Source organism: Protopterus annectens, chromosome 8.part0 (assembly GCF_019279795.1).
Source record: "Protopterus annectens isolate FY-2018-M chromosome 8.part0, PAN1.0, whole genome shotgun sequence".
NCBI lineage: Eukaryota > Metazoa > Chordata > Ceratodontiformes > Protopteridae > Protopterus > Protopterus annectens.
Genome location: NC_056741.1, coordinates 1,666,518,744 through 1,666,544,928, shown reverse-complemented (window position 1 = coordinate 1,666,544,928; position 26,185 = coordinate 1,666,518,744). Strand labels below are relative to the sequence as shown.

General features: G+C 41.1%; 1 protein-coding gene across 4 annotated transcripts in view; it reads right to left on the bottom strand.

The window, feature by feature from the left end:
- ROBO3 (roundabout guidance receptor 3) overlaps positions 1–26,185 on the bottom strand; it is a 2,447,731-nt gene that overhangs the window by 196,979 nt on the left and 2,224,567 nt on the right. For all 4 annotated transcript variants that reach the window (XM_044081188.1, XM_044081190.1, XM_044081189.1 and 1 more), the window contains one exon: positions 20,227–20,269. In XM_044081188.1, coding sequence (XP_043937123.1) covers positions 20,227–20,269 — 43 coding nt within the window. The remainder of the gene's footprint in view (positions 1–20,226; positions 20,270–26,185) is intronic.

The following is a 26,185-nucleotide window of genomic DNA, read 5'->3' as shown; positions in this document are numbered from 1 at the left end:
CCCCCCACCCTATCTGGGAGGCATCTGTCGTCAGGGTAACCACTGGGAGGGAGAACAAAGGGTTTTCCTTGATCCAAGTTGGATGTCTGAAGCCACCAGCGAAGGTCCCTTTTGCATATTTCCGTAATCATGATGTGATGATTGAGGGGAAGATCCTGAAAGGACCATTGAGTTGACAAAAGCCACTGAAGAATCCTCATGTGTAATCTTGCTAGAGGAACTAAAAGAACCGTGGCAGACATTGAGCCTAAAACCTGTAGAACCATCCTGGCTGGGGCTTTGGATCTCGAGATCAGAGCTTGAACTTGGCCCTGTAAAGTTCGGATCCTTTCGGCAGGAAGAAAGACGCATCAATCTTGAGTCTATCTCTGCTCCTATAAACTTTATGCGTTGAGAGGGCAGCAAGACAGACTTTGACCAATTGAATGTAATCCCCAGGGAAACACCCAGGAGATGGTGGCTTTGAGGTTGTCCATTAGTAGATGCCTGGTGGTGGCAGTCAGGAGCCAGTCGTCGAGATAGGGAAACACTTGGAATCCAAGACTTCTCAGGTGAGCCGTCACTACTGCCAAACACTTGGTGAACACCCTGGGGGCTGTGGTGAGACCAAAGGGCAGAGCAAAATTGGTAATGACTGACTCCCAGGCTGAAGCGCAGATACCTTCTGGACGCCTGATGTATCGGTATGTGATAATAGGCGTCCTTGAGGTCTATGGAGCACATCCAAACATCCTTCTCCAACAATGGGAGAATGGATTGTAACGTGACCATTCGAATTTGGATTTCGGACGGATTGGTTCAGTCTGCTGAGATCCAATATTGGCCTCAGGTCCCCTGTCTTTTTGGCACTAAAAGAACCTGGAGTAATTTCCTGATCCGATCTGGTCTGTGGGGACCGGTTGGATGACTCCTTTTCTAGCAGCTTTAAAGCTTCTGGCTGCTATTTCCCTTTGACTGGGTGGTGGGTCCGGGATCCTTTTGGACGGTGGGGGTGAGTATGTGAATGGGATGGTGTAACCTCTGGCAATGATCCGAAGCACCCATCTGTCCTGAGTGATTGACTCCCAGGCTTTTAGGTGCTTGGCAACGACACCCGACTGGCTCGAGCAGCACAGCAGGGAAATCCCTCATGACGTGTGGGAGGCTGAAGAGCCACGAAAGGACTCGCGGTCTCCAGAATTGCAGGGCCCTCTGCCGCCTCTGGGACGGCGTCTCCCTGAAAAATTTCCCCGTCCTCTGCCTCTGGACGGGAATCTTCCTGCTGTTGGGAGAAAAACTTGCGAGATTTGAACCACATTTTCCCCTCCTTTAGCCTTGGGGTAAGGCCGAAGGGAGTGGAATAACGGGCTCCTACGGCAGATAAAGTTTTTCCCTCTTGCTCACAGCGGTAAGGGTGTCTTTCACCTTGGGTCCAAACAATGAGGACCCATCAAAGGGAGGCGTCGCGAAGGAAGACTTGAAGGCCTCCGAAACTGACACAAGCGGAGCCAGGCTTGTCTCGAGAGCCACGCCTGTGCCTGCCGCTCTACCGCCTTGGCCGCATAGGAAATGAGCCTCATGGACGAGTTAGAAATTGACGTAAGGATAGCCAACTGAGAGCTAACCGACTGGGCTAGCTGCTCAGGTAGGTTACCCGAGAGGGAATCTGACAACTCCTTGACCAGATCCCTCTGAAGCCTGGTAAAATGTGCCAAATAATTCAGAGACCTTAAAGTAAAGGCCGCTGAAGTCAGGGTGCGCTTCCTGCCTGTCCATACTCCTAGACTCCTTATTAGGAGGATGGACGGACGTTGAAGCCTCTGCCACGTCCTGTTGTGTAGCAGATGCCACCACCATGGCATCTACAGCCACGCCTTTAGTAAGGAACTCCTTCTCGGGGAGCAGACAAAAATTTATTTGGACGAAGGGACTGGTTCCACGGTATCTGGATGTTTCCACGCCCGACAAACTAAATCCAGAAGCTCGTCAAGGCGGAGACACCCAGGAGGCGGAGGGCTGAGCCCCAAAGGCCTTGAGGAGCACTGACTTCGTCCGCAGAGGGGGTTTGGATATCCAGCCTCGTTGTTTGAGGATCTCTAAGATGTCTGCAAATGAGACATCATCCGAGGACGACTTGGGGACCCTCTGCATCATCCATATCAGTGTCTGATGTAATAGACTCGGGGAGTCCACGTGCTTCCTCTTGCACGATCTCTTCCTTGGGGTTCCTCGAAGACACTCAAGAACCCTCAGGAGGAGGGAACCCCACTGGGGTAACCTCAGGCCTCGGGCTCCGCTGGCTACGGACAGGGGAACTGCCAAAGACCCAGTCTCCACGCCCAGGAAGGTGCCGGTAAAGCCGAGAGATGGCAAGAGGACTTGGCCAAGGCACTCCTCATGGCCCTGAAAGCCGGACCCCAGAATCCTGGGAGTGTCCGGTCTCCGAGCCGTGATAGCCGACGGAAGTCCCGCAGCGAAGCACCGAGGGAGGCTCGAACCAAGCATAGGTCCCAAACATCACCCCGGTCCAGCCAAGAAGTCCAGCGACAAACTCGGACCCGAAGGCCGGGTTGGAGTAAGGGTCGGAGCCGACTCTGAGATCTCCACCGGCTCCAACAGCACCTGCTCACGGAGCCAAGCAGTCGGAGGAGGAATGGCAATGGGTGGGCCAAGGTCATCGGCTCCAAAGCCAACTGGGTCGGAACCGAAACAAATTTTTGGAAGACTGGGGACTGGAACAGTCTTTGGAGCACCCTGTCTATATCAGAATCTGACATTCTCAAGACCGAGGAAACAGAACGGGTTGAGACGGCCTCCATCGGCCCCAAAGGGCTAGGGGACCGGCTCGAGGCGACTCGATGAGTATCGGCGCCGAGGAATACACCAGATTCCATCGGTGCCGAGGTGGACCGGCGCCGAGGAGGAATGTCTGAGCGACCCTTGTCGGCTCCGAGCAGCGGAGCCGACGAGGTGACCGCCTCTCGATGCCCCAGCCATCGGCTCGAAGCCAGAGGAGTCGATACTGGTGGCATCGAGGCAGACCGTTCGACCTCGCCCGAAGTCTTTGGAGCCGAAGGAGAGGCCTGCCTATGTCTCTTGGCGGTCGGATCCGACGGACTGGTCGGAACCGGCGCCTTTCTTTTAGCGGAGAAGGAGAGGATGCCAAGGCTTCTTCAAAGGAAGGTTTAATTAACCCCTTAAGAATCAATTTATTTTTCCTCTCCTGGAGGACCCTTGAGGAAAAAGCGTGACATACGCTGCATGACTCCTGCAAGTGTTTTGCCCCTAAACAATATACACAGAGCGAATGATCGTCTGTGATAGACATTTTGAAACCACATTTCGAACATTTTTTAAAGCCCGAAGGCCTAGGAGTTTGTGACATTATATTAAACAATTCCAGTAACTTTGACAGGAAAGTAAACAACTATAGATTTACTGATGACAAACCTAAAAAAAAAATAGGCTTACAGTTATAGGTTAACGCAAACACTTCCTGTAAATGACAGGGAACTCTGAAACCCTGTAAAGTTTTAAAAGGGTTGATAGACCGGGAAGGCCCTGGATGAAGGGGGGGCCGAAATCAAACTCAACCCAATCACACACAACAAGTTTTCACAATCCAAACACACACAATAAGAGCGTTAGCCGTTAAAACAGCTTTTGTGACAAAAAACAGCAAAAAACTGACAGAAAAGTTAGTTAATAAAAACTACTCAGCCCAGCCAGCTCGAGACCACGTCTCAAGAGGGAAGCGGCAAACGAGATCTGGGGGACTGGTAGTGGTGCATCCTGGGATATAGTAAGCTCAGCCAATAAGAGACTTCGCTCTTTGGCATAAGCGTGCCGAGTCGGAGCCGAGGGATCGGCTCCGAACCCATCAGTCAGAATGTAGGCGAGATAGGATCACATAACATCATCTGTTTCTTAGGCATGGGGCCTTGTACTGGAGACTGCTGTACAGTGTTTTTTGTTTTTAAAAGAGTTTTCAGCTTAGCATAAGATTTGATGGTGAGTGTAGTCGGTCTGAAGACACCTTCTGCAATTGAAGGCGTTTCAACTGCATGGGAATCTCCTTCTGCTCTGGAGTCGGAAGGGGCTAAAGATGAAGGCTGCGGCAGCCTAGTAATCTCTGCTTGGGAATCAGAAGCCGTCTGTGGTTCTAAATCAGCGGTCATCAGGGGCTGCGTAGCTGCCTCACTGAAAACCCGAGAACCAGCGACTGGCCCAGCAGAGGCCTCGGAGTCTGGTTTGGGTCTCGGCTGCCTGTCCTTATCCTTGCATTTTTTATGCATGCCGGTTGTCGGTTGCTCCGATGGCATGGTATAATTAAATTTCCAATCAAAGTAATGTCGGGCGAAATCAAACCGATGTTTAATAGTTCGCTTATTAAACCTAGCACAAAACCGATAACCTGTGACGTCGTGGTCTGCGCCTAGGCAAGGAATACAATAAGAATGAAAGTCCTTATGAGGTATTTGCTTCCCATAAGAAATACAATTGTTAACTTTTTCTGACGTCGGACTGAGGCAAGAAAAGGTTCCCCAACGGGGTACTTAGCTTTATTGAAGACTTCGGTCTGAAATTCAATTTGAAAATCTCAGGAGTCGGCTGACCGGCACTTGCGAACTGCTTCTGCTTCGGGCACCGCGCAGCAAGAAAGACTGAAGAAAATGGTGTTGGATGCCTCTTATATACCCCTGGTGCACTGACATCAGGGAAGAAGGGACAGCAACTGACGCTGGACCAAGACTTTGGAACTCTGGCCAACTGCGGGACCGCCTGACAGCAGGATAACCCAAGTGTGATGACTGCAGCAGTGTAACACGATGAACATCATAAAGTTCCATCTGTTATATTCAGGGTACATTGCAGGGAGGAGTCTTGTTGGGTTGTTTCCCATGTGGTTACTGTCCCTTTTGTAGGTATATAAGTAAAACCAAATAATTTACCAGTAGAAATACTGCCCATATATTTAACATTAGAATTTTTGCTAACTGTATTACTGACTGGGTAATTTATCTGGTTACATGTACTTGTTCAGCATTCTATATGGGGCAGACATCTAGACCCATAAAACTTCGGATTTCTGAACGTCTCAAGTAATGTCAGGAATAAATGTTCCACTGATGCCCTTTATAAGTACACGATTAAACATCCTACTGCACAATTCTAAATTACTGTTATAGACAGAATTTTCGGTAATAGAAATTCAAAAGCTGGTTTTAAATAACAAAGAAAAAAACTTAGATTGTTAAACTGCAGGGTCCTTTTTACCCAGGATTAAATGAACACTTATAATTATTTCAAATTGATTAACTGAATGGGTGGATTTTGTTAATTATTAGGTTGTGTTTCCTTATATAAGGTGTTTCATGGTTGTTTAGATGTGAAAACATACTGAAGAAGGCTTATGGCTGAAACCAGTCTATGGTTTATGTATTTTAATTAAATATATTTTCACCTTCCACTTGAGTGCTGGCTATTTTTTTGGATTTCCTGTTGTTGTAAAGGGTGAAATATCATCCTTTTCGTTATTATCTGAAGTAAAAAAAACAATAGCAAAGGAATCTGGGTAAGTGTGCAGGTGACTGAAAGCTAGGAACAGTCACTGACTCCCCAAATTAATTGGCCATCCTGCAGGAAGGTTTGTCCTAAACAAATAACTGTTGCCAAAAGCATGAACTGAAACTAAACACCAACAACTGTGTCCTTTGGGAAGTCACCTATCCCATGGAGCTACTACACTGACAATGCACCCTTAAGAGTTGACACAGTTGTTCAGGATGTGGGAACTTTTGTGCACAGTCACCTAACTTTTGATCAACATGTTCATTGCTGTAAGAAAGTCCTTCTATACTGCACAGCTTATAAACAAAGGGACTGTGTGTCTAGATACGGAGATGTCATTGCCCCACTTTACTCAGTCATCATTAGGCCAATTATTGCTTATAATGCCTCCTTTGGCAACATTCAACAACTGGAATTCCCAAACAGATACCTTGCTAAAAGGATACAGGGCCTAAACAACATGTCCTACATGGACCAACATAAAGCCCTGTCACTATACTCTGTATCCTACAGACTGCTAAGAGTTGGCCTGTGCCTGGCATACAAGACATCCTGTGACTCAGTACTGAAGGATTCAGTGCACTTCAGCAAGTCAAATGGCATCAGAAATGCTCAGTGTAGGGATCCAAATTCTAAAACTCTTTTACAAAATCAACAGAATGTTTTGTAGGGACAGGTATATCTGACAGAGGACACTATTGCTCTGGAACAGACTCCCAATCCACATAAAAAAAGGTCATCCCTGTCCATATGCAAGTGCAACATAGCTCTACAGATGGGTGTTTAGACAATATAACATATGATTGCACCCTGTACAACCAATGTTCAGAGGCATCTCCTAAATGTTTTATCCCATGTGTGGGTCTCCTCAAATTGTTTATGCTATGATCTCAGTTATTCCCACTAGGAGTAATATATAATTACCGACCATGTGATGGGTATTGCCAATCTAATACCAAGCCACATAGGTTAATTCATCACCAAAAGGGAATCTGGCTAGGCTTAAAATGGCCCACAAAGACAGCTAGCCTAACACTTAGCGATGAGTCTATGAGAAAAAAATGCATCTGTCTGTGACACATAAACTATATCTGGCACCTGACAACTTGCTGTGTACCCTTAGTAGGAAAGTACAGTTTTGTACCTACCATAAATGTAGATGTTCGAGGATCCACATTGCTGCAGTCCTAACTATTGGGTAGTCCGCTGTCCAGTCGGCCCGAATACCAAAGTATATGGCTGACGTCGGTCACGGCGCATTAGACTGACGTCAGTACGTCAGGGTACTAATGCGCATGACCGACGTCATATCCTCAGTCTTTTCTTGCCCCAGATGTCAGAAGACCCTAAAAAGACAAGGCCAAAACCAAAACACACCAAACATACCTGCACCAAAATATATACAATATATACCAAGGTACCAGAATATAATCTCACCTACACAACCACCCCTAAACACAGAGGGAAGGAGGGAGGGTAAATTGGACTGCAGCAATGTGGATCCTCGAACATCTACATTTATGGTAGGTACAAAACTGTACTATGTTCTTCATTCCACATTGCTGCAGTCCTAACTATTGGGTATAATCCCAAAGCAGAGGTAAGGGAGGCTGGCAAATCATAAGGAAGCAGGAGCTGATAACATGCCTTGCAAAATAGCTGTGGCAAAACCAGCCCTAGACTTAGAGTAGAGAGGAAGGTGGTAATGCTTAGAGAAAGTATGCACTGAACTCCAAGTAGCTGCCTCCAAAATATCCTTAGTTGCCACCCCCCCTTAGAAATGCTGTTGAAGTGGCAGTAGCCCTAGTGGAATGAGGCCTAATCCCAGCTGGAATCTCTTTGCCATGATGGGAATAACAAAATGCAATGCAAAACCCAATCCACCTAGAAATAGTTTGTTTTGACACAGGCTTGCCCCGTGAACTCAAAGCAAAAGAAACAAACAACTGCTGAGACTGTCTAAAATCCTTAGTCCTGCTTAAATAATAACGCAATTGCCTGTGTACATCTAAAGTGTGCAAAATCTTTTCCCCTTTATTTTGGGGATCTGCATAGAAAGTAGGCAAATGAATAGTTTGGTTTAAAGCCACACTAGAAACCACCTTAGGCATAAAGGAAGGATTAGTACGTAATGATACCCTATCCTTATGAAAAATCAAAAAAGGCTCAACCGCCATAAGGGCCTGTAACTCAGAAACCCTTCTTGCAGAAGTAATGGCCATCAAAAAAGCAGTCTTCCATGACAAGTATTTCAGTTCAGCAGTAGCCGCAGGCTCAAAAGGTTGTAGAGTAAGTGTCTCCAACACAAAATTGAGATCCCAAGCAGGAGTAGGAGCTCTACGTGGGGGTCTTATATTCTTTGCCCCTCTAAGAAATTGCTTGAACAAAGGCTGTGAAAACAATGGTGGGTCACAATCATAGTGAGCTGAAATTGCTGCAGCATGAATCTTAATGGAAGAGAAAGACAAACCTTTGTCCAATAACTCAGTAAGATATTGAAGAGCCACACTCAAATTAGGCTCCGAAATCTCCAAATTCTTTGCTGCAGTCCAAAATAAAAATCTCTTCCATTTTTCTCGTACACTTTCCTTGTACTAGGCCTTCTGGCTTCCATAATCACATTTAAAACTTGTTGAGGAAGTTGAGACCTGCTGTCTTTCAAAACAGAATATGCCAGGCTGTTAGATGAAGAGTTTGAAGCTTGACATTGAGCAGATGACCGTCCCTCTGAGACAATAGGTGTGGAATCAAGGGTAAAGGCCATGAAGGCTTCCTTACCAGACTCCTCAGTAATGGGTACCAGTGCTGCCGAGGCCAATCTGGAGCTATTAAAATCATCCTTGGCTTGTCTTGTCTGACCTTTAGAAGCACCTTTGGGAGAAGAGGCAGAGGTGGAAAAGCATACACATGAAGATATTTCCAACTGAAAGAAAGAGCATCCACTTTCCAAGCTGTGTGATGAAATCCCTTCGTGCAAAACTTTGGCAGCTGGTGGTTTAGTGGAGAAGCGAACAGATCTATGTCTGGAGTTCCCCATGACACTGTCAATTTTGAAATACATGAAGATCCAGTTTCCACTCGTGGGGATCCATGATTTGTCTGCTTAACACATCTGCTAAGGAGTTCTGTGCTCCGGCAGAAACCTTGCCTGAAGAGTTAGTTGCAAGCTGAGCGCAGTCTCCCATAAAATCATTGCTTGCCTGCACAATGGGTAAGAATGTGTTCCCCTTGTTTGTTGATGTACCACATGACAGTTGTGTTGTCTGTTAGAATCAACACCTGCCCTGGAAGAAGTAACTCCTTGAAAGCCATTAATGCAAACTGGACTGCTAACATCTCTTTCATGTTGATATGTAGATGCTGTAGTCTGGCAGGCCACTTGTCTTGTATCCACTTTCCATCTAGATGAGCTCCCCAAGCAATGTCTGAGGCATCTGTCGTTAGAATCTGACTTGCCTCTGGCGGGTCACAGAGAGTCCCTTGTTTAGGTGACATTCCTGAGCCCACCACAAAAATTCCTTTTGAATGCAAGGTATTATTTGAATGACAGTGTCCAAATCCTGGCAGTGCTGTGTCCATAGATTTTTGAGATACCATTGTAGCTTCCTCATATGCAGTTTGGCATTGGGAAGCACCAGAATACAAGATGCCATGAACCCTAAGGCTTGAAGGACTGTCCTTGCAGTCAGCCCGGACTGAAGAGATAATTGATGGAAGTAACTGGAAAGATTCTTTTGTTTGTCCGGGGTTAAAAGGGCCATCTGGGCTGCTGTATTCAGTCTCACACCCAGAAAGCACATGTCTTGAGAGGGTACTAGACTGGACTTTATTTCGTTCACAGAATACCCTAGGCATCTTAGCACTGCTATGACATATTCCAAATGCTGTAGAAGGTCTTCCTTTTCTTGAGCCAGAATCAGGCAGTCGTCCAAGTAAGGATAGATTTGAATTCCTTTTAGCCTGAAGTAAGCTATCACTGGAGCCAGAACCTTTGTGAATACTCTGGGCAGTAGATAAGCCAAAGGGCAATGCAGAGAACTGATAATGAGAATTTCCAGCTCGAAGCAGATACTTTCTGCAACTTAGCCTTATAGGCACATGAAGGTAAGCTTCCTTGAGATCTAAAGTTACCATCCAGTGATCTTTGCCCAGCAGAGGTAAAAGCTGTTGTAACGTCAACATTTTGAACTTTGGAATGTCCAGATAAGTGTTGAGGATAGATAAATCCAAAATTGGTCTCCACGTGTTCCCCTTCTTTGGTACTAGGAACAGGCGAGAATAAAATCCTAGGCCCCTTTCTGGCACAGGAACTGACTGAATGGCTCCTATATGGAGCAACAGAGAAATTTACTTGCGAGCCTCTGTTCTTTGTAGAGGAGGAATGTCTGGCATGCCTTTGAAAGGAGGCAAGGTATGGAAATAAAACCTGTAACCGTGGTGAATGATATCCAGAACCCATTTGTCTTGGGTAATTAAATCCCAATTTTCTTTGAAAAGAGTCAGCCTTCCTCCTAGAGGTGCCGCCAGGCGAGAATGTACTGGCAGCTGAAAAGGCAGGTCATTGGGTCTGCTTACGAATGGACTGACCCCTGCCCTCACCAGAAGTCTGAGCAGGTGAACTCCCTGTCCTAGGCCTAAAAGAACCTTGAGCTCTGCCCCTACCACGTCTAGACCTACCCCTAGACTGGGAATCATAAGCAGGATAAGTCCACCCCTTAGTAGGCCAATTTCTACTAAACTTGGGAGGCTGCACCTGCAAAAAATCCTTAACAGTTTGCATAGACTTAGCCTTGTCCTCCATTTTCTTTAAAACTGCTTCCACAGGCGAACCAAACAACACATCAGACTGTAAAGGAGCATCCAAAATCCTTGTCTTAACATGCTCAGCTAAGTTCTGATCTCTCAACCAGGCGTGCCTACGAAGAACAGAACCAGTGGCAGCCACCCTCGAGGAGGCCTGCACAGCATCAAAACCACACTGCAAAGAATGCTTTCCCACTTGTTCAGAAACATGAACTAAATCCTGCAGCTCTTTACACTCAATACCTTCAGCCAGAGCATCCACCTTAGACTCTAATTGTGAAAGGAGATAATTCTGATATTTTAACATATGAAACTGACAATTCAACGCCCTCATGGCTAAAGTGGAAGAAGTGTACACTTTCTTTCCCCATCTATCCAAAGCCCTTGCCTCTTTATCAGGAGGAACAGGATTTTTAACCACAGAAGCCTTCACACCTTTAGGCCCCTGAGAGACAGTTTCTGGGTCCGCCCTAGGACTCTTAAAAAGATACTTATGGGCGTCAGGCACCCTATAGTACCTATCCGGTTTAACTGGGGCAGGAGGCAAAGAATCAGGATTTAGTGAAGCCTCTGCAAAAACATCTTCTACCACATTCAGAACAGGAGGTATAGCTAAAGGCCTATGCTGGGGTAAAAACAAGAATTCTCTAAGCCTCTTCCTGGAATCAGAGAAATCTTGACCTTCCCATTTAAAATGCTCCCTCATGGAATGCAGGGTCTCTGAAAAGAAAAATCCTCAGGAGGCGAAGCTGAAGGAGTAGAATCATCCACATCAGAATCAGAATAAGGAGGATACTCCTGCAAGTCTTCAGCAGAAGACTCAGAAGCCTCGAACATTGCTCAAAACTCTCAAACTCAGGTTCCACCCTAGGCCTCTTATCAGGAGGGGCATAGAACCTCTAATCATAGTAATCAAATCCTCTGCCATTTTTAGCATATGCTTCTTAGGCAAAGACCCTGAAACACTCGGAGAAACCCCCACTGAAGCTAAAGTAGGCCTGCCTCTTAAGGAAGCCTTGGCAACAGAAGGCGAGGCCCTAACCACCTTAGGAAGAGAGGGAAGAACAGCCACCTGAGAAGCCCCTTCAGCCTGGCCTACTTCCTGAGAGGACACATCCTGCAACAATAAAGTTTCTCCCTGAGACTCTAAAGAAACTCCTGGCAGAACCTCCGGCTCCACTGAGCCCTCTAAAGAACCGACGTCCGGGACTGTCGGTTCTTCCCCTCTAGGCTTCGCTGCTTTGTCCTTGCGCTTTTGGCTGAGCGGGCGTCGGAGCATCCGACGGCATTTTATAATTACAACGCTTCCCAAACACTAACCTGGCACAGTCTAACCTTCTCTTAATAGTGCGTTTGTTAAATCTAGCAGAAGAGGCGCATCCAACAACGTCGTGCTCAGGCCCTAAACAAGGTATACACAAAGTATGGTAATCCCTATGAGGTATCTGTTTCCCACAAGAAATACAGTTATTCACTTTTTCTGACATCCGGTTAAATACTGAGGCAAGAAAAACAAAATATTCCCCAACGGGGTACTTAGCCAACTTTGATTCGGTCTGAAACTCTGACTTCAGAAACTTTCAGAACGCCAACCTGCACTCGCAAAATTGCTTCTGCATCGGACCATGCGGCAAAAAAGACTGAGGATATGACGTCGGTCATGCGCATTAGTACCCTGACGTACTGACGTCAGTCTAATGCGCCGTGACCGACGTCAGCCATATACTTTGGTATTCGGGCCGACTGGACAGCGGACTACCCAATAGTTAGGACTGCAGCAATGTGGAATGAAGAACATCAGGCTCCCTGACTTTCTTCACAATTACCAAACTATCTACTGAGTTGCTCAGTGAGTGTGACTAAAATGTATTACTAAAATTAAAATCTCAAAATTCTGTTCTTCTAGTATAAATGCAAACACTAATCAGTGTCCCCCGAAAAGACATCCAGGAAAACAAAATCCAGCTCTATTGCAATTACAAGGAGGGAGATAAAAATACCATATTTGTCTGATAAAAACATTCTAAAATCTAATATTTAGAAGCGGAAGAGAGCGGATTTCATTAAGGCAAGTATTATCATTTTGTAGGAAGTAGCTGGGATTCCTAAGAACAAAATAAGCAGAATCTAGAGTTCTAAAAAAATGCTGCAACTGCTGAAAGGCTCAGTAAGCAAATAATATTCAAGAAAGTTGGACTGAACTCATGCTATTAGTTCAACTGAAATTATTTCTATGGTACAGGGGTTCAGCCAGAATTCTTAAAATTGTACACCAAATTCCAGAAAGTAGGCTTCCTTCCCACCACAGTGCTTGTTTCTAGATAGCATTCCACTGGAAAAATATTGAAATACTGAAAAAAAATTGCAAACTATTAGAAATTTGAAACCTGATAATGAGCCCCAAAACTTCAGAAAAATTAAGTGCAATCCTAGTAAAATGATGACAAAGAATGAAATTCTGTGCTGTATATTACAGTTGTTTTCTGGAGGGGATGAAGCATCCTACAACCCCATCCTCTGCTGCTGATAAACACTAACTCCATGATTACTGTACCTTGAGGAAGAGGGGATACTCCAGTATACAGTAGTTTTATGCTTCATATATATTTCTGTGTAATCACAAATACATTTTCACATTTTGAGGATTTCACTTATGGTCCTAGACTATGCAATGGGAACCCTGCAAAAATGTCTCTTGAAGTGACAGGCTTAATGAAAAAAAGTCAGTCAGTATGGTATTCAGAAAACAAAGTTATATAACAAAATCTATACCTTAAACACAGTAAATATTTCAGGGTGCCTTTTTTAAAATTAAATTCTAACATATAACTGCAGAAAATCAATGAATGTTACCAAGCCATGGAGTAAGTGATGCATGCCTGGCAACACTGTTAATCTGAATAGTTTCTTGTAACATAATTCTGAACAGAAAATGAAGCACTGTATGTAACCTTTCAGAGTATCTAAATCTGCTTATGGTAAGGGTAAGTATCACATGCAAATCCTACAATGTTGTGAAAATAAAATGTGACTATGAAGAATGTACAGCAAATCTCAAAAGTCACTGTAAAGCCTTTCAAGTGTTGTTTTCATGTGCATTTCCCCGTGCATCCATGACTGTTTATATATACTAACTTTGACATCACTGTACTTCAGTGTAAGATGATGACTCTGGGTGACTGTGACCTTGAGACAGATTCCTGTAATTATAGTTTCTGTCTCACTGTTCCAGGGACTGAAAATACAATTCCCAGAGTTTCAATGTGGACCCATACCAATGACACACAGAGGAAAACACAGGGCTATTCTTTTTATATTTTGTTTACTATTCTCCACCTCATATATTATGCAACAGCCTGGCCTCTTTTGTTACTCTGAAAATTAAAAAAAGGGAGATTTCTATCCAGAGCAACAGACTTTAAAAAAGGCCATAAGGAAATATAACTCTTATGAAAACTACTAGTAAATCTGATTAGACAAAGTAATAACATTAAAGGCTTTGATAAAGTTAAGAAGAGAAGAAACAAAAAATTAGAAAATACAGACTATATCTTATTAACAAAGCAAAAATATCAAAAATAACTGTATACTTGTTTTATTTATTTTAACATTTAATGACCTGGAAAGTCTGACTAGGACAGAGCCTGTTTTCAGTGGAGGCACAGGGAGAAACTCTCCAGATGCATGACTTTGGAATGTAGGAAGAAACCAGAGTATTCAGAGGAAACACACGTGAACGCAGGTATATTTAAAAATTGTAGAAATATCTACTGTCTTAAAGAAAGCAAAAGTTGCACCAAATCTAGGAATATGAATATTGGGATCTACTTTGCATGCTCAAAAACCCAAATACTTGAATGTTACTTTTGCGAGACAAAAAAATGACGAAAACTAAAATCCCAAATTGTGCATTTTTCCCAGGGCAAATAAACATTTGCCCAAAACTTCATGAAAAAACACACTGCAGTATCTGAAACCCACCAAGGTGAGGGCTGCATCCACCTCACATCACCCCTAACTGCATATATCAACTGCAGGATTGCATGACAGTTGGGAAAAGGGCATACCTCCTCATGTTGGGAAGCATTTACGTGTCTTGGGAAAACGGCGTCATTCAGGATTTCTGTTTTCATTATTTTCTTCTTGAGAAAATACCATTTGAGTATACGGGCTTTCAACCAAGGAAAGTACACCCAAATACCAATATAGTCTTCATCAGAAATTTCAGTTACAATCAGAATAACAGGCATGTAAACATTATGAGGCAGTGTTAGCACACAAATAATATCATACAAGTAAATTATGTCATTCAAAGCTTTAATAAAATGATTCACAAAACAAGATGTTTTCAGTTTGAAGAAAAAAATAATTAATATGATTTTACTCACTAAATACATACAATTCACACTACAGCATTATATCATTGCACATTTCAATTAAGGAAAACAAAAATTTCTCTTCCTTTCATTGGTTCCCAAAGTATTTTTAGCTATTAAAAAACACATTATATCACAAGATAAAATTGGTGTATCTATGTCATACTTTCAGTAATTAAAACCATAATACAAAACTAATAATTTGTAAAAAGCAAATGAAAAATAAATGCATATACATTTACGTAACAATAAAAAAAATGTTTTGGAACAGAATACAAAAATACCAGGCAATATAATATGGATAAGGATTATTACAAAAAATATAACCATAAAACAATACGTGTGAAGGTCACTGAAAAACCATTCAGTAAAAACAAAATGAAAACTCCAGCAAAGCTAAAACATCCACTGAGTGACCTCCCAAACCTCTTGTATCAGAGGCACATGGGATATATGCAAATGACTCTTATGAACATCAGGTGTTTCAGCTAATTGACGATTCTGAATGATTGGTTTTCAGTGACCTTCTCACTTATTATTTTAGTTTGCTGTTTGGGATATTTTTGCAGTGACCCTAATGATAATGGACATCAGCTGGGTATAAAAGCCCTGTGTTTCTTATGCTTAGTCAAACACTCTGCTTGTGCTGTGCTGATGAGGTCATAACAAGGCTGAAATATACATATCCACAGCTAGTGAGGACTGGCTTTATTGGTCTGAAATTGTCCATTAAAATGACGAAACAAGTCATGGGCATTCAGAATCGCCAATTAGCTGAAACACGTGATGTTCATAAGGGTCATTTGCATATATCCCATGTGCCTCTGATACAAGAGGTTTGGTAGGTCACTCAGTGGAGGTTCTAGCTTTGCTGGAGTTTTCATTTTGTTTTTACTGATTGGTTTTTCAGTGACCTTCTCACTTTTGTTTGGGATATTTTTGTAGTGACCCTAATGATAAGGGACATCAGCTGGGTATAACAGCCCTGTGTTTCTTATACTTAGTCAAACACTCTGCTTGTGCTGTGCTGGTGAGGTCATAACAAGGCTGAAATATGCATATCCACAGCTAGTGGGGTTTCACTTTATTGGGCTGAAATTGTCCATTAAAATGATGAAACAAGTCATGGGCATTCAGAATTGCCAATTAGCTGAAACACCTGATGTTCATAAGGGTCATTGGCAAATATCCCATGTGCCTCTGATTCAAAAAATATAACCCTACATTAATAAATTTCAGATACATGAAAACTGTAATTAAAAACATTTAAATCTATATATGTAAATATTAAAAAACAGATCTAAAAATTCCTTCTTTTTCATATAGTTCTAATATTTCTTAAACTTATATAAAATAAACATAATGAGGTGTGGGAATAAGAAAGAGTTTATATGATTGATTGACTGCCGAGATTATCCTATTCAGAAAAGATGACATTGTTTTTAAATATTATATACTGAATGGTTATATGAAGAGTGAAATGTTATTAATACAATATCTATCTATATATACACACACACATACACACATGACTACATAATCAAGGGTTGAAAAATCAAAAGAAAAAAAATCACAAATGGTAGAACAAAAAAAGAAAATCAGAAAACATTCATTACTTCTCTCTCACTAATTAAATCTTATGTCAGAAAGTCCCATATGCAAAACTTAGATCAAGTGTAGTTTTGATAGTGGTACTGTTAGGAGAACAGTTATTAGTAATGTAATTTGTAGGGTTATACTTAGGGTAAGCCCACTTGACTGAGATGGGCGGGTAGAGCTTCATAGTAGAAACTTTTATTTAAAAACAACTGAAAAATACATCAAAATAAAAGGATAAAAATGTTAAATTACATTAGTAGCAAAAAAAAAAAAAAAAAAAACTTCCCATTTTAGAACATGTATACATGGAAATTCTTGCACAGAACCCTTTATACAAGAGAAACAATAGAGTAAAGTTTTTTTCCAGAAATATAATTTATAAAACAATGCTGAATTACATGTTCTTTTAATGTTCATTATCTGAATTTTTTTTAACTTTCATAACTTTGTGTGATCCTTTTGGGCTGATACATTTGAAATATCAAGTAACCTTATATTATATAATACTCCAATTCAGTTATATTTAAAGGATGAATACAGTCGTTTTCATGTCTTTTTGCGACAGAAAGGTAATTACAAGGGACTGAGAATGCCCATTCTCCAATGTTCTCTTAAATTGTCAAGTTAGTCTCAGCAGTTTAAGATAAAGATAATAAACTGCAGCAAAATGAAAAATACACTTGTAACAACTAACTATAAGTTTTGGTCTAAGTTATTATTAGTATAGGATAAATTTGAAAAAAAAAAATCATTAAATATCTAAATATAAGATTCTCGGACCTCCACTGAAGAGAGGCCACTGGCCAAGTGGGACTAACAAGGTCAATAATATGTATTTCTACTTTTAAATAAATAAGAAATGAAAAGCAAAGTTGTGGTAGAAAATTTAAGCAATAATCCTACAGTGCTGTATGAATGTATCCCATTACAGCCATCTTAATGTCTTTAGAGTCTTCTTGAACACTTGAAGTCTGACAGCTTTTCTAAAACTTGCTCTAAAGTGAGGAAATGAGATATGTGGGACAGTTAAGGGTCCTCAGGCCCAAAGTTGTACAAGTAAAACTCTTTCGCTAGTCTGTCCCAAGATTTGAAGTCCTTATGAGGTGGTGAACTGGAAAGGTGCTACATATCTAGGACTAGCATGCAGTTTACATGCTTCTAATGAGAGCAGTCCATATAATCAGACATTCATAAATCAAATGTGTTTAACACTGGCAGAATTGATTGCAACCCATTTGATCGCTTTTGCTGGTGATAAGTCCATGCAAGATTGTGCACAGTGGGGATTGGGCAATTTGCTCTTTACCGACTGTAGACCGATCTCGGAGTTACGATATATAATTAGCCGTGGTGCAGGAGGGCTTGCCCCTCCTCCCTTGCAAAAAACATGAGTGTATTTTTTTTTCAGTGCTTTGGCTTTTGATCTTTTAGGATTGATCATTAGTCATTCAAGGTTTGTGTACTTTGATGTTCATAAGTAAATCCCTTCTAGCTTACACAACATCGAATATCACTGCTGTACCACTCTCTTCTTAACTCATCCACTTTCTCTTATCTTAATTTCCCTATCTGATAATAAACTTCCTTTAGCAGCAGAGATGCCAGTACATCAACCTTTTATAATGATCTGCAGATATTGTTTTACCTGACATGTATGTTATTTAACATACTGCACTGAATTATGTATTACGTGCATTATGCAAAGAACTGAAGAACGGACACTTTTTTTCTTGTCACGACACAAATAATTTAATATAAATTTGGACATCTTTGTATGGATGCAATTGACAAGATTCACTGCCTGTGCTTGTCCTGTACTCTGACAATACATGTAAGCAGCAGATACATTATTAAGATGGAAATGAATTGATTTACTTTCCATTTAGATTGAATACTTTTTTTACTGTTATGAAACGGTATCAACAACTTGGAGCACTGGCCACTGTAATATGAAGGGTACTTTATCTGTATTATTAAAATGACTACAGTGCATTCATTGTCTAAACTAAATTATCTCTCCATAACAATAATAATAATGTAGCCAATAGTAATAATACATCTAATAATGATGATGATAATAAACAGTCTAACTGTCTGTGTTCAGCATCCTTTAAAATGTTTTTCATACTTCTCTAATACTTCTCTCTACAATTTTTACAAATAACTTCAGCTCTGGTACCCAACTAGCTTCTATAGTCCAGTACGCAAAACATTCCACACTTATTTGCTCAGCCCCCATTCCCCAAGAACTACAGGCAAAAATGCAAACTTCTTTCTAAGATATAGAAAAATACCTCACTGAATACCAACTCATACTAAACCCTAACAAAACTAAGCTTATAGTTTTCAAAAATAACAAAACAAAAACATGCCAGTCCCCTCTAAAAATACTCTCCTCAAACAGAACCAATATAGAACCTACAAGCCAAACCAAACTTCTCGGTATCACAATAGATGATAACCTAAGCTTTGATAGCCAAATCAGCCTCACCATCAAAAAGGTCCACACCAAACTAGGTACCATCGATAGAGCTAAACCTTACCTTACTGAAAGTGCAACCGCCCACTCACAACTACTTTCCACACTCTTCTACGGATCACAGATCACAAATATTTACCAACCTACAAAAAGCAGACCTGAATAGTCTAGAATCCTGCCACAGCAAAATTTCCAAGTTCACCCAGGCCACTCATGTAGAAGCCACCATTGCTTAGCACTCTCTCAACTCAAATGGCTGAAACTCTCAATCAACTGTCCACAGCCCACAAAATAATTCATCTATCCTATGAAATCCCTGCACTAACCAACCTAATATAAATCACAGACTACTCAGGTCCCCTCAAACAAATTTATGTTAAAAGTTACCAAACCCCACAACTCACTAGGTACAGACCTCTACTGTTACAAAATTGCCAAACTTTGGATCAATATTTCCCAACCCATAGCAAAAAACTGTAATTATCAAGAATTCAAACACCTCTTAAAACAACAAATAGCAAATCATTGGCTCTGCTCCTGTCATACTCCTAGTTAAGTCTACTCACTTATTTACAACTACACCCCATACATATCTTAGATTACTGCTCTTTCTCCTAACTAGCACAACCCCAAAACTACCACTTACCTCTTCATAACTAACATCTTGCCTACATTTCTCCTTTTAGCAACTAAACTTATCTTATATCCTAGACAAGTTTACCTAGCTTAGTTAGTACCATTCCTGGCACTGTAAATATGTCTCCTACTTACATACGTATGGTCAAGCACATTGTTTTCAAACTGTATTTCATGTCTGTACATAAGTAATTGTTTACATTTGATGTATACACTGTTTCTTATCAAACATTATTAATGTTGTTATATTTGTCAGTATTAGTCAGAATTTCATGTGTGTTCGTAAGTAATTGTTTGCTTTTGATGTATACACTGTTTCTTATCAAACATTATTAATAGTGCTATATTTGTTACTATTAGTTAGAATCTCTACACTGTATGTCAGGAGCTTTCCTCCCAGGGCCTCCACTGAAAATAGGCTTCTGGCCCAATCAGACATCAACTGGTAAACACATGTAATAAGTAAACAAAAATAAATAAAAAATAGTACTTGTGAGTTGTTTGTCTGTCCTTACGATTTTTACCTTAGACACTAACAGCTAGTAAATACAGATACTTTGTACTCTGCTTTAGATGGTTATTTGTTTTAGCAAAAGGAAATGCTAAAATTTAGCTTTTATTGTTTGTAAAAACTGATAGAATTTCTTTGCACTATACATCATAATTTGGTAATAACCCCACACACACAAACTTCAATGTTTTGCCAGACATTTTATTGACTTCCATTTTTATCTGAGGCATGATAAGTTCTGCATTTTCTCAATTTATCTGTTAAGAACTTACCTCCTGTTCATAAGGCCAGACCCTTCTGCCTGTGGAAATGAGACTAGAGTACAAAACAGAAATAGTTAAAATCAGTTCTGTGAACTGCACATCAGAACTAACATACAAAATGGCTACAGATGTAAAATCTACAACATATAGGAAGCATATATAATGAAGCAATAGAAACAATGATACTATAATTAAATGCTACATTCTTTTAGTGTGAGATGGACTGGGGACTGCAGATAAACCCTGTAGCCATCTCATTCATATGGACAACACTGAAATGGTAATAAAGCTGACATGATGTGCTAGCATAAATCTGATACCATGAAACAGTCTGTCAGGGGTCCATTCAACTGGAGGACAGGCACAGCAGAGCTGAAAGGATTTCTGATCCCATCATATTTGAGGAAGGTAAATGCAGAAAATGGAGAAAAATATCTCCCAGAAATACATGAGCTGTAGGTGGCTTGGATATTATCTCCACTCATCATCATTAAATATGAGTCATGACTACTTCGCTGAATAAAATAGCATCATTTCATCTGATGGCAAGACCCCAGAGGGCAAACTGTGGGATAACTGGTATGATGCAGTGAAGGAAATTCAATAATTATGCTTTAAAAAGATGACAACACAAAGAAAATTGCATATATTTATCTTGCATTCACTGAAACACATATGTATGCACACACCCATTCAATTTGCTTCTGACTTATTTACTGATCCCATTAAGGGTCACTACTGTACACAGAGCTGACTTGGTAAATAGGGAGCAGAGGTAGATGGCCAGGCATTTATTCCATGTGTGCATACCTGTACACATATGTGTGCATATTCCGGAGTGTGCTTAGTTTTATATCTCTGTATTTATAGATTTATCTGCAAATAAGTGTGTGACATAGTTTATCATTACAAGCGTAACAGCTGGAATGTCAATTTGAGAAATGCTGAAAACAACACACGGAATCTCAGAATCCTGAAGACAGATGAGGTTGGATTGAAATTGTACCCGTGTGGCTGATCCTGGGTCTGGAGCAGTATGGAGTTTCAGGATTGGTTGTGTCTGTACAATTGCCAGCCTTCAGCTTTCTGAGATTTGGTATACTACTTCCAGCACTGCTCAAACCAACATTTTGACTGATGAACCTGTAATGGTAAACCATGTGATATGTATATTATACTTATAGTTTTTTTAATTTATTGCATTTCCAAATTAGAAACATAATCAAATGACTTTGCCATATTCTTATAAGTAACATTTTAAACATATATGTTTGCGATTAATCATATTCAAAAGTACATGCGCATAAACCTTTACTGCTAAACTTCGCTGACAACACTTTCCCTTCGCTGTCTTTATCACTCTTCTCTAATTTCCTACACCTGACTCTTTGTCTTTGTCTACATGTCCTCTTGGCTTGTCAGAACTGCAGATACTTTCTTTCATCTCTTTTCTCCTCAATGCCCTCTGGCGAAAACTACTCAGAAGCCTATGCCAAATGAATGTCAGTGTCAAATGAATGTTAATCCCTCTCTGTCACACATTTCCCATTCATGTGAATAGCACTGTGGCCAATGTGCTACTAATATCAGGGTAAATGCAATATATTTCAGGTAATCACAACTCTAGTGCCACATTTTCTAAGTGGACAAGCTGTCAACTTCATTTTCCTATAAACCATATAACTAAATGAAACATCCTACAACTATATTATATATTTTTCACTTTTTATATTGTGTGCTTATTTAATTGTACTGTTCTTTAATAACTTGTGTATTGCATTTACTGTACTAAACTTTGTGGAGCTTTACTCTCCAGGGCTCCGCTGAAAATGGGACTTGTGCCCAGTTGGACTCTCCCAGTAAACAAATGTAAAAATAAATAAATATATAAATAGATTTGCTTCTAAATTTCCCCCTGTACTTCTATGTTTTCTTTTGTACTGCAGTGTCTTAACTAGAGATTTTTACTGTAATTAATGCATGTTATGCTCACTGGTAACTGTTTATGATTATGTTTATGTTGTTACTCCATTGAATCATTCCCTCTGTATCATTACACACAATTAAATTTACTGTTCAAACCCACATGATATATTTTTTCAGAATTTACAAACCCTAAATTTGTGTTTTGAAGAGTACATGTTTGTGCACCCCATTCCCACCCCAAAACAGGTATACATTTATGGAGGAAGTACATACTGGTACCAAATACTAATGGTTGAGAGCCATAAAATAAAAATTAACGGATGGGATGTCGCAGGATATTGTAACATAGTTACAACCCAAAAGATGGTAATGTATTTAGAGGGTTACATAGAATTGATGCACCATAATAATGACAGAATGTCCTTATGGAAAGAGGTGCAACAGTAACAGCTTTCCTCAGTGGAGGTGGTGTAATAAGAACAGCCTGTCCTAAGCAGAGGTAGCGTAATGCCAGTAGCCTGTCCTAAGTGGAGGTGTTGTAATTCCAACAGCCTCTCCTAAGGAGAGTTGGTGTAATGTCAACAGCCTGTCCTAAGGGGAGTTGGTGTAATGACAACAGCCTGTCCTAAGGGGAGTTGGTGTAATGACAACAACCTCTCCTAATGCAAGTTGTAGTAATGGCAACAGCCGCTCTTAAGCAAAGTTGGTGTAATGACAACAGCCTGTCCTAAGGGGAGTTCGTGTAATGACAACAGCCTGTCCTAAGGTGAGTTGGTGTAATGACAACAGCCTGTCCTAAGGGGAGTTGGTGTAATGACAACAACCTTTCCTAATGCAAGTTGTAGTAATGGCAACAGCCGCTCTTAAGCAGAGTTGGTGTAATGACAACAGCCTGTCCTAAGGGGCATTGGTTTAATGACAACAGCCTGTCTTAAGGAGAGTTGGTGTAATGACAGCAACCTCTTCTAAGGGGAGTTGTAATGGCAACAGCCTCTCTTAAGGGGAGTTGGTGTAATAAGAGACTGTCCTAAGTGGAAGTGGTATAATGCCAACAGCATCTCTTAAGGAGAGTTAGTGTAATGAACGCAGCTTCTCCTAAGGACAGTTGGTGTAATGACAACAGCCTGTCCTAAGGGGAGTTCGTGTAATGACAACAGCCTGTCCTAAGGTGAGTTGGTGTAATGACAACAGCCTGTCCTAAGGGGAGTTGGTGTAATGAAAACAGCCTGTCTTAAGTGGAGGTGATGTAATGCCAACTGCCTCTCCTAAGTGGAAGTTTATGTGAGTGTCTGTTCATTTGATACAGATTTTAAGGAAAAAAGGAAGAGAAGAAGGGTCAGCATGAAGGAATCCCTGATGTAGGCATCACAATGTAGAAGGAGAAAGATCATGTAACAAGATACACAGTAGCTCAGTTGTATTAACCCACCAGATGTGACCTGGTGCCAGCCAAGATGATGATGGTGGGGACCAAACAATGGAAAAAAGCCAAGAGATATAGTCAGGCAAGTTAGCAACACAGGAGGGTGTTGTGTGACTGAAACTGGGGAAAATGTAAGAGGATGGTGGAGCTGGATAATACATGATATGAATAATGACTGAAAGGCTAATGCAGGATGCTTAGTAGGGCAGGTGTGCTAACTATTCTAATGCACAAATGAAAATTTGGCATTTGTTGATGGGGTGGCATGAAGAGCAGGTAGGAGAGTGACCCATTCATCTTTGTATACCAATGGATGCATCCTAAGTTTGTTTTTGGGTGAGGGGTGATCATTTAGGAGAAATGGAGGAATTGCGTGCTGCCACTGTAGTGAAGGTGAACACAAGAAGAAAAGCATTATGATGATTTGGGTGTCACAGGTTGTTTGAGTGCAGAACATAGAAAGGAGCTGTTGTAAGCTTGCACAGTAAGATCAACATGGGCAGCTACCCAGGGTCTGAGCAGTTGCATATCCAGGACCTGTTTAAATGGCCCCTTAGGAGTTTTTTTGAAGTTATTTTTGTTTTCTGTTGTCCTAATATCTGGTGGGTTTGAATTCCATGTTTGTGGAACAAACGTGGAGTAGAGGGAGTTAAAAGCGCTATTTTTATTTTTGGTTATGTCAGCTAGTGCTTTGTTGGTGGATCTTAGCAGGTAGTTGTTGGAAGAGATATTCAGTAGGCCATGTAGTGAAGGAATTTTATCATAACTGCATAGGATTTGGTGGGCTACTGTAAGATGGTTATACGTGAGCAGGTTAGGTAATTTTAGCCAGGATAGTTGCATGATTGCTAGGCAGTGATGTGTACTGAAGGGTGAGTCGGTTGCGAACTTAGCTATTTTATTGTAGCAAGTGTTTAGTTTCTTTAGGTCTGCTTTATTTGGGTTGATAAGTATGGGGAAGGCATACAGAAGTGTGGAGACTAGGTGGCTTCTTGTGATGGTAGCTTTACTGTTGTTGGTGAGGTATTTTCTGCATCTATACAGGGTTCCAATGTTTTTATGGACTTTTTGTTATTGTCTGTGCAATATGCATATCGAATTTCTTGTTGTGATCAACGATAACTCCTAGTAGTTTGGTGTTTTGGACAGGTGTGATATGGGTGTTGTTATCTGAGTATATTGTGAAAGGAAGTAGGGGGTATGGGGCTATTATGGGATGGAATATCATTAGCTGGGTTTTTTGGTGGTTGAGTATCAGTTGAGAGTTGGCTAGACAGGTTTCAACAGCAGCAAAGGATTCTTGTGTCAGATTTTGGAGTTGAGGGAGTGATGGGGCAGAGGAGATTAGATGGGAGTCATCAGCGTAGTGGACTAGAGTGGCGTGCTGGTTAGATTTGTGAAGTTGGTTGGTAAATATGTTGAAGAGGAGAGGACCGAGGATGGATCCTTGTGGGGACCCCTAAGGTGACAGGTATGCAGGGAGACAAGGAATTTAGAATTTTACTGCCTGTGGGGGGGTTTGATAGAGTTTTGAAACCAGGCTAGAGAAGAGTGGTTTAGGTTAAGATCTGAGAGAGCAGTTAGGAGTTTGGGACTGGAGACTATCAAAGGCCTTGGAGAGATCTAGGAAGACAGTGGAGTCCAGGATGCCATTGTTTCAGTGTTATTTACAGTATTTGTGAAGCTAAGCAGAGCTGTGGTAGTGCTGTGACTAGGGCAGAATCTGTGTTGGGTGTTGGTCAACAGTTTGTTAGCAAGGAGATAGCTCATTATTTGGGAATGTATACATTTTTTTAATATTTCAGACAGGGGAGATATGATGGCAATTGAGCAGTAATTAGATAATGCCACTGAATTACCCCTTTTGTGAAGTGGTATTATATATGAAATTTTCCACAAAGAAGGAACATATTGTTCTAATAAGGAGTGATTGATTAGCAGGGAAATGTGATATGAGATGGCTTTGTCTGTGATTTTGAGGTATTCTGCAGCTAATTTATCAGCAGGCAGATATTTATATATTGTGCTAGTAGAGACAGGTTGTAAGGAGAAGCTGTTTTGGTTTACAGGTGAGGATGATAGGTTTGGATAAGAAGTAGGAGAATTATTATTTGAAGAGTACAGCAATACCTTCACCTCTTTTGGATGACCTGTCTTGTCTAAGAATATTATACCCGGGGGAGGAGAACACATTTACTATCAAGATGTGTGGTTTTAGACAGGTCTCTGTGAGAAGAACTATATCAGGAGAGTAAAGGGCCAGAGTGGTACGCAGTTCCAATATTTTATTCAGTATGCTTCTTATATTTATGTTAAGTATTAAGACGTCAGTGGGTTTCTGGGGAGGTTTAGAATGTTATATACCTTGTTGCATGGGGGGGGGGGGTTGTTGTTTGTAACACCAGGATATGGGTGTACGCCGCCACTAAGTATGAGCTGGACTGCTATATGAATGATAGTTTTTAGATATTTTGCTATAAATGTTTTGTATTTTGTGGAAATATGGGTGGATAGTTGGTATGGGGTACTGTGAATGGGGCAAGGTTGAAATTTGAGAGGTTGTAAAATGATGTTGATATTAGTAATAGTGATGGTTTGTCTTGTGAAGGGGCTGGGCAG